Source organism: Octopus bimaculoides, chromosome 14 (assembly GCF_001194135.2).
Source record: "Octopus bimaculoides isolate UCB-OBI-ISO-001 chromosome 14, ASM119413v2, whole genome shotgun sequence".
Lineage (NCBI taxonomy): Eukaryota > Metazoa > Mollusca > Cephalopoda > Octopoda > Octopodidae > Octopus > Octopus bimaculoides.
In genome coordinates this window covers 3,786,665-3,796,650 of record NC_068994.1, presented here as the reverse complement: position 1 = coordinate 3,796,650, position 9,986 = coordinate 3,786,665, and the positions used below count along the sequence as shown (strand labels likewise).

Below are 9,986 nucleotides of genomic sequence, written 5' to 3'. Positions count from 1 at the left end.
TATATATATATATATATATATATATATATATATATATATATGTGTGTGTATAAATATATATGTATATATAAATATATACATATATATATGTATACATATATATCTATATCTATATATGTATATATATATGTTTGTGTGTGTGTGTGTGTGTATATGTATATATATTATAGACCTGCTGACATTTTATGGTTTATATATTCCTCATGGAGTAACTTCATTTGACTGAATCTTGTCGATTTCAGTTGCATCGATACCCTACATTACACTTCTCTGTATTGTATTGCTATGTAGTCTGATAGTCATGTCTGTTAGAGGAGCTTTCTGTGATAACCACACTCTATTCCTCTCCCTCTCTCTTTTTCTCTCACTTCCTCTCTCTCTCTCTCTCTCCTTCTCTTTCAGCCTGGGTAACCATTTACCTCTTCTGCAGCAAGACACCTGTTTCTGCCTCTCTGTCACATCCTAACCTTTCATCATCTGACACAAGATACCCCCCTCCTTTCTCAAAATTCCTTGTCTTGTAAGTTACTTGGTGACCCTACCAGTGCTGATGCCACTTAAAAAGCATCCAGTCGACACCATCACTGTCCCCTATGTAACATCATTGTGTCACATCTGTATTTTGTAGTTATTAACCTATGTAAAATCTTTGTTACATCTCTTGTATGATGTAGTTGCTTACCTATGTAACATTGCTGTATCACGTCTTTTGTATTATGTTGTTATTAATCTATGTAACATCTGTGTGTTACATCCCTTGTGTCACGTACTTGCTGACCTATCTAACACCTACACTGTCACATCTCTTCTGTCATGCACTTCTTAACCCATCACATAACACCCAATCACATTATCTATGGTACAACACGAAGACACAAAATTTATAGTACAACACCTAGTCAATCTATGGAACAACATTTACACAAAAAATCTATGGAACAACACCTTGGCACAAAAATAAACTGCATCTTGTATCAATGAAGGAGCCCCTGCACATTTACTTAACTTACTAGAAATATCAACTAAATTTCCTCAACTTCCACTCTACCATCTTAAAAAAAAAGTAGGGAGGTATTGACTTACAATACACAATAAGATGGGATGGTCACAAAATGGAGCATCCATACTGCATCATGTTTAAAATAACCCTGTATTGACCTAACTTTTGTAAAACTCTCTTGGGTACTTTTGAGATATTATCAATGAGTGTGAGGCCAATGCTGTTGCCTCTTTCTTTCCAGCATAATGCTCCTTAAGTAACTAACACAGTTGTCTCCCCATATCTGCCAGGGAAAGTGAAAGTAGCAAGCCATTGGTAAATGCTGAAAGTGTGTGTGTGTGGGGGGGAGGAATTTGCTTTGCAACCCTGGGGTTTGGGGTTCAGTTTAACTGTACACCACCTTGGGTAAGTGCCTTATGCTCTGGCCCTGGGTTAACAAATGTCAGCTAAGGTCTTGTGAGGGGATTTAGCAAAAGAAAACTGTGTGGAAGCTTGTTATGTGTGTGTGTGTGTGGTGTTATTTATTTGCAATCATCTGTGAAAATATGTCAAGACAAGGATAAAATATTACCTTTTGAACAGGTGAGAATCTACCTCAACAAATGTTGTCTGATCCATGCAAGTATGGAAAAGTAGATGTTGAAATAATGATGATTGTATATCATCATCATCATCATTATCACTACCACCACCACCATTATCACCACTACCACCACCACCACCACTACCTCCTCCTCCACCACCACCACCACCATCATCATCATCATCATCAACATCATCATTATCATCACTACTACTACTACCACTGTTAATTCTGCAGTTCTGTATTTCAGAGATGAGGAATTATTTACATTCTTTACATTTGACGGATATTTGTCCTCGTCTTGTTTGTTGTTAACACAACACATTTGCACTTTGTCATTCATGCACACTGACATTGCACATCCAATGGAGCACATTAGCTTTATTTCTTTCTAGTCTTTGTAATTCCTCTACACTTAGGACTCATGTCTCACTTCCATCTATCATTTCAGTTTCTACACAAGCATCATACAGTCTACTTTTCAATCTAAGAGAGAGGCCTTTTGTTAGCAACAGTTTATTGCACCCTGTTCATACTTTGTCCCCTATACTTACAAAGCATCCACCCTGTTTGCCAATTAGACTATGGAGGTAACTGACACTATCTCTTAGAAAGCGCTTTCTAGGCATTCAAGGGTATCTATTGCCCATGCGTCCTTAGCGTTTATTGCTTCTAAGCATCAACCAAGTACGAAATCCACTTTCTCAGTTGATCTTCCTGCTATTCCATTGCATTTCTTGGATTTCCAAAGCTTGCACTTCATACATTGTACAGAACTACTTTTCCATTTCTCAAACACAAACGTCTCCCTGATAATAATACTTCAATTTTTTGTTGAATCAACTTTGAAGCCCTTCGATTCCAGGTTTTGCTCCCACACCTGGAACCCCTGGGACATTCTTTTCTAATTCTGCTCCAGGTTCAGCTATATGAACAAAGTAATCAGCATGTACCAGTTCCTATGGTTATCCAGTTTTAAACTCCTTTATTATGGTCTGGAGGACTAAAAGAACTAAGAACCAAACCCTGGTGGACCTCTACCTACACAATGAATTTCTGACAGTACTTGTCGCTAACACTCACCTGACTGGCAACATCACTGTATGTAGCTTGAACAACTCTCACAAACCCTTTGTCTACCCTTAGTTTCCTCAGATGTTTCCAAGATGGCAGAGCAAGGGAACCTATCAAAGGCTTTCTCCATGTCAACAAATGCCAAGTGCAGCATTTTATTTTTGGTTAAATGCTTCTCCCTGGCATGAAAACCAAACTGCATCTTACCTAGGTTAGCTCTCTTCCTAATTAGTTGGGCATTAATTGTTCCTGCAACTTTCAAGACCTGGTCCTGCAACTTGATATCTCTGAAATTAATTCTCTCTAAGGTGTCTCCTTTACTGTTGTAACAGTTACCCTCTTTTACTCTTTTTCTTGTTTCAGTCTTTTGACTGCGGCCATGCTGGAGCACCGCCTTTAGTTGAGCAAATCAATCCCAGGACTTATTCTTTGTAAGCCTAGTACTTATTCTATCGGTCTCTTTTGCCGAACCGCTAAGTTACGGGGACGTAAACACACCAGCATCAGTTGTCAAGTGATGTTGGGGGACAAACACACACACACACACACACACACACACACACACACACACACACACACACACACACACACATATACTTTTCCATCAATGTTTTTGTACTTTTCTGAAATCTATCACTGTTCAATAGATCTTTAAGCTTCTCTGGCATTGGCCACATTCAAGTCGTGGGCAAAATAATATTATACACTACAGTAAAATTTAAAAGCTTTTGACATAGAAAATTGAAGTTGTAGTAACTGAAATCAGAGATAGAGAGGTAGCAATACTGTAATACTATGAACTGAAGGTAGAGAAGGTGAATTATTAGAAATAATTGTATAGGAGGGAATGTAGTAACAACAGCAGACAATGAGAGGAGAAGGGAGAGGTATTCTATATATGGCATTCTGACCAAGTAATCAACAAGTAATTAATATTATGAGATATAATATAAGGCTTTGAACTGGTAAAATCATGAAGCACACCAGGCAAAATTCTTGGCAGTATTTTATCCATCTTTATGTTCTGAGTTCAAATTCCATCAAGGTTGACTTTGTGTTTCATCCTTTCAGGGTTCATAAAATAAGTACCAGTTGTACACTGGGGTTGATCGAATTAACTTACCCCTCCTCTCAGTATTACTGGCCTTATGCCAAAATTTGAAATCAATATTTTGAGAAATAATGTAAACAGAATGACAAATGGAAAATCAATCTGTGTTTGTGTGTGTATAAACATGTATGTTCATATAAACCTCTGTGTGTGTGTGTGTGCATTTTGAAATGTGCAGTTTGGTATTTGACACTTTTTGACTAATTTTTCTTCTATTCATTCCAGGAGGATCTGAAGAAATTCAAAAATATTTCAAGTTGGAGGAGGAGAAAACTGTCCCAGGAAGATTAGAAAACAAGACAAAATAACAAAATGTATCTCTCCGAGCAGAATGCTGGAATATTGCATTTGATTGGCTAGTCACAGTACAATGCAACATTTGATTGGCTAATTCCAGTATACCATAGCATTTGATTGGCTGGTCATAACAACATATATATATAACTTTTGATTGGCTAATCCAAGAAAAGAAAAAAAAAGTAATAATGACATTAGTTTAAAAGAAGCATATTTTTGTAATCCAATTGAATTTAGGAGGCTTTTACCAAAAATACAGAAGACAAACCTTAAATTTCTCTACAGATATATATATATATATATATATATGTGTGTGTGTGTATAAATATACGTATTTATATGGAGACCTAGTAATTAGGAAGAATGGCAAGCCAAAAGACTTAGTATTTTGAAGACCTGAAGAATTATCTTACTAATCTTTCTTCTTTAAACAACCTTGAAGTCTGATTGAGTGCATACCAACAGCTGCCAGATGCGCATGTACCCACTGGTGAGATTTGCTGCCATTTCAAAATACAGCACTGTGAGTCTACTGAGGAATTGTAGAAGTTTGGTTTGTAACGGACGAAATGTCAACAGAGAAATAAGATATTTGTGAAACATGTCAGGTGTGTTCTGACTGGAACTGACTGGTCCAAACCGGTTTGATAGTTTTTGTTTTTTTTTTGCGTTATTTTTTTGAAATCTACAAAATTAATAACAGAAAATATTTAAGATATTCACAAGAAATATCTATTCTTCAGTAGAAGTTTCTGGAATAACTTTTAAGAAAATTACAAAAAGATATTTTAAAACTGGAGAAATTGAGTGACAATGGAGTAAACCCATGTGAGAAAGGCTTATTTTTGTTGTAGTTACATATATACATACATACCTATTACATATATATATATATATATATACATGCATGTGCGTGTATGTATATATATTTATATATATATATATATATATTTGGAAAGAAACAAAAATGATTTTAAGACCATTCTTACATTTTATGGAATGTGACTTTGTTAAAGAAATTCTTTGGAATTATATTTTCAGTATATCATAATTCTTTGGTTGTGCTGAGAAAAGAAAGAGAAAAAATAGAGAGAGAGCGAGAGAGAAGAGAAAAAAAAAACAAAGAAGAACAGTTTTGAAAAAACAGAAACGTAATTAAATGTGAAGACATAGAAATTATTATATGAAAAAAATAGTCAATTAAGGAAACAAACAAATGAACGAATAACGAAGAAACGCTGTTTGAAGAAGGCCATTTGGTGAAGGATCATTTGACATCGGCATTACCATGTTTTCTGTGCATTCCCTGTATGGTAACATGGGAAATGACTTCAACCTGGAATTCAGCATTGATAGCAGCCGTTTGATATGTGATCAGCCTGTCTTCCCCCAGAATGAACTTTACCACCAGCAGCTGCAGCAAACGAGCAACTACTGCAGCGGTGGCAGCAGCGGCGCCGTGAAACCGAAGGAAGAAAAATCGGTGTTTCCCATCGCGAATGATAGCTACACGATCAACCATAGCCTCACTGGTAAAAGCCTCGTTACCAACGACAGCCATCATAATGAGAAGCCGAGCAAAAGCAGCAACAGTGCCGGCAACAACAACATCAACAACAACAGCCACCACCACCACCACCACAACAACAACAACAACAATAATGTCAATCATGTTAACCACATTGCTGTCAGCTCTACCACCACCACCACTGCTAATGTTACAACTACAACTGCAGCTACTACAAATAGTTCTGCTATTACTACTACTACTACTATTACTTCTTCTATTTCTACTACTTCTACTACTACTACTACTACTACCACTATTTCTAGTGACTGTGTCGATGGTATGGGTTTAGGCCCAGACGACAGTAAGGACAGAAGCTGTTTTCTGAACGTTGGTAATAATATCAATGAGGATTCGTTGTGTGATGAGGCCAGCCTGAATGGCCTCGGTGCAGTCAGGGAGAGCTGGTTGGACAAGGATAACCACTTAAACAACAACAATCACCTGAACTGTAACAATAATATCACTAACAGCTGGATAGGTTGTGATTTAAAAGAGAGAATAGCAATGGGCTGGATGAGTGGTAGTGTGAGTAGCAGTGATAGTATTGGTGGTGGTGGTGGTGGTGGTGGTCAGACAGTCGTGAAAACCGAAAGGACAGACTCGAAAGCCTTCAAGTGCCATCTCTGCCGTAAAGCATTCTCGCGACGTGCCAATCTGCGTAACCACGAGCGTGCGCACTGGAACGGCAAACAGCACTCGTGTCTTCATTGTGGCAAGCTCTTCTCACACCGTGCACACCTAGTCATACACGAGCGAACACACACTGGAGAGAAGCCATTCCTTTGCCCTGTGTGTCCGAAGCATTTTGCACAGAAGGTGCACCTTCAGAATCATGCGAGGACACATACGGGCGAGAAACCTTACCGTTGCCGATACTGTACGAAAGCATTTGCTCAGAGGGACCACTTAAACAACCACGAACGTATCCATACCGGGGAGAAGCCATTTACGTGTTTGAGGTGTTCAAAATCATTTACCCAACGTGGACACTTGAAGAACCACCAAAGAACGCACACAGGGGAGGCACCCTACAAGTGCAGCTTGTGTTCAAAGGCGTTTGCACAGCGATCACACCTGAACAACCACGAGCGCACACATAACGGTGGCGCTCACAGTCATCATAGTAACATAAGCAACAGCAGCAATAGTAATGACAGTTGCAGTGATGGACGATCGCACATGAATGATTCCGAACATCTCCACAACAACAACAACAACACCACCAACTCTCCCGTTTCGATGTATAACCGATGCTGCAGTGCATCCAGTTGCACTTGCAGTTGTGGTGTGTGTGAGAGGTGTCGTGGTGTGCAGTTAGGGATTAAAGTTGAGGAGGACAGCAATGATGGAATAGCAGAGTGCAGTAGCAGATGCGACTGCAGCAACAGCAGTGGCAACTGCAGCAGCACGAGCTGTACCAGCAGCAACAGCTGCGCCAGCAACAGCTGCAGCAGCAGCAACAACAGTTGCACCAGCAACAGCTGCAGCAGCAACAGCAGTTGTACAAGCAACAGCTGTGCTAGTAACAGCTGTAGTTGCCCCAGTTGTCAGGAGCAACCACACCACAATCACCACCTGAACAGTAACAACAACAACAACAACAACAGCCACAATCATCACCTCCATCACAATCATCATCATCAATGCAGTAACCACAGCTCGGGACAGCATCATCATCACCACCACCATCACCACCACCACCACCACAAGCATCACTTGCATAACCTCACGCAGAACTCGCTGACGTCGTTGCAGCTAGTCTCGCCCTCCACGTCGCTCTCGACGCCGCTGCTGTCGTCATCGTTGTCGTCATCGTTGCCGTCGATGTGTGGAGTGACAGACGGAGGGGGAGGGCTGATGGGGTTCGGCGCCGACGTCTGCAAGAAAGAATTCGGTTTCCAGTCATCAGACAACCTGTTCCCTAAGAAACAGGAAGCAATCCTTCCCACCGACATGAAGATGTTGACCTACGACATCTGTAAGAAGGTCCTCTCCCAGAAAACTACCCTGAAGAAGTGCAAACACACGAGCACGGGGGAGGTGCTTTACAGTGCCCTAAATCTCCTCTCTGGGTATAATCACTAATGTGACATGGGGCTGGGACAACCCTGTAAACAGCCAATGTCACACCCTGACACACCATGACACAACACTACATTACACTGTGTCCCATGACACAACATCCCATGCTGCCCCACAACTCACCACCTTTGGGCAAATGAAAGTACCTCAGTGTGGTGACTCAACCTGCTAAAAATAGCAGTAGATCCTTCCCTCAAATCACACTCATTTTATAAAAAGAAAACAACAAAAAAAAAAGCAGAGGAAGGAAGGACATATTGACTGATGTAGTCCTAGATAGACTGTTAAAAAAAGAAATGACAAAGAGTGTTGTGGTTGAAAGGTTTCTGATCATAGTTTTGCTGGATCCAGGGTCACCTTGGGTTAAACAATAACAACAACAACAGCAGCACACCGCAGGTACAGTGTAGGGTCGTGCATCGATTAGTTACGACTGCTGATGCTGGAGTATGGACAGTTTATGGTGACACACGGGTGTGGGGGTGGTGGGTGCAGTGTGGGGTGTGGTGGAGGTGGTGGTGGGTGAGGTGGGGTGACTGACAGACACAGGAACATGAACTAGGAAAGAAAACAAGAATTTTTACAAAAACTGCAAATAAAGGGAAAAAAAATTGAAAAACGATGATGATGATAATAATAATAATAATAATAATAATAATGAGGACGATGATTCCTTAGTGTGGCACAAAGCCAACAACAATGAGATTACTATTATAAATAATAATAATATTAATAATAATCACAGTAATAATAATGTTAATCATAGTGATGATGATGATGATGATGATCTTCACAACACAACAGCAAGCATAATAATAATAGTAATAATAATAATAATGATTGTGATGATGACAATGTTGTTAATGTTGATGATGATGATGATGATGATGACGACGACGGCGATGACGGTGATGATGATGATGCAAATTTCTGTCTCGAAGAACGAGGGCAGTTCTGTATAGTGACAACCAGTATATTACTGGTATATATTTAATCAATGCCAACCAACCCCATCCTCTCTCCACTCTACCATCAACCTCTTCTCCCCACCTGCAACATCCATCTCCTCTCCCCACTCCTCAGTGATATTCTCGCTCTCCATATATATATATATATATATATATATTTATGTATGCAAAAATAAATATATATATTTATGTATATGTACATATATATATATATATATATATATAAAGACCAAGTTTGATTTGTCAGGATTTGAACTGTTGTCACTTGTGCAACCATACAACTGAAATTCAGACACTCTGGCAAACCATCCAATCCACCACATCACCATCAATCTACACCAACACAAGGACACTCACAGCAGCAGTATAACTAGTAGTCATAACTGTAGAAGTAGTAGCAGTAGTAGTAATAATAATAATAATAATATTACTAATAATGATAATAATAAAAAGATGGGCTACAGCAAATATTCTGCTTGATACCACAGATTTGCTTGTCAGTTGTTTGACCTTAACCAGTTGAGCATGTCCCTTAGTGGATGACGATATGTGCATCTCTGATCATGAGCAGAAGTAGTGGGGGAACATAATAGCCATGTGTTGAGAGGAATTCTTTGGGGTTTGAATAATTCACCTCTGGAAATATAGGTGTTTCTTTCAACATCCTTAAACAGCCCTTATTGAAGGACCGTTTGAGTGGGATGGGGTACTGAACCCGAAGAAAATTCTAACTGGACCCCACCTGTAAGGTCATGCGCTGTTTATCTTGATATAAAATCACCTTGTTATGCACATATGGTTGTGATGCATGTGCCTGGTGTACCCTTATCAGACGGGTAGTCATGATGGGTATAATGGGCTGCTCTCTCACTCAATAATAATAATAATAATAATAATAATAATAATAGTGATAGTAATGATGTGGTGCAGGCATAGGTGGGTAGTTAAGAAGTTCCCTTTGTAGCCACATGGTTTCAGGTTCAGTTACATTATGTGGTACCATAAGATTTTAAAGTGCCCTTCTGTAGCCCCAGGCCAACCAAAATCTTGTGAGTGGATTTGCTTGATAGAAGCTATCTAAAGTCCATTGTTTTTTGTATGTATATGAATATATAGAAATATGTGTAGGTGCAGGAGTGGCTGTGTAGTAAGTAGCTTGCTTCCCAACCCCAACCACGTGATTCTGAGTTCATTCCCACTTTGTGGTACCTTGAGCAAGTGTCTTCTACTATAGCCTCGGGCCGACCAAAGCCTTCTGAGTGGATGTGGTAGATGGAAACTGAAAGAAGCATGTCGTATAT

At 39.5% G+C, this 9,986-nt stretch overlaps 1 protein-coding gene across 2 annotated transcripts in view; it reads left to right on the top strand.

Annotated features, from left to right (window-relative positions):
* The window catches only part of LOC106870054 (zinc finger protein 235), a 17,631-nt gene extending 7,653 nt beyond the window's left edge, over positions 1 to 9,978 (top strand). For both annotated transcript variants that reach the window (XM_052972955.1, XM_014916024.2), the window contains exon 2: positions 3,994 to 9,978. In XM_052972955.1, coding sequence (XP_052828915.1) covers positions 5,354 to 7,720 — 2,367 coding nt within the window. In that variant the 5' untranslated portion in view covers positions 3,994 to 5,353 and the 3' untranslated portion in view covers positions 7,721 to 9,978. The remainder of the gene's footprint in view (positions 1 to 3,993) is intronic.
* The last annotated feature ends 8 nt before the right edge of the window (positions 9,979 to 9,986 follow it).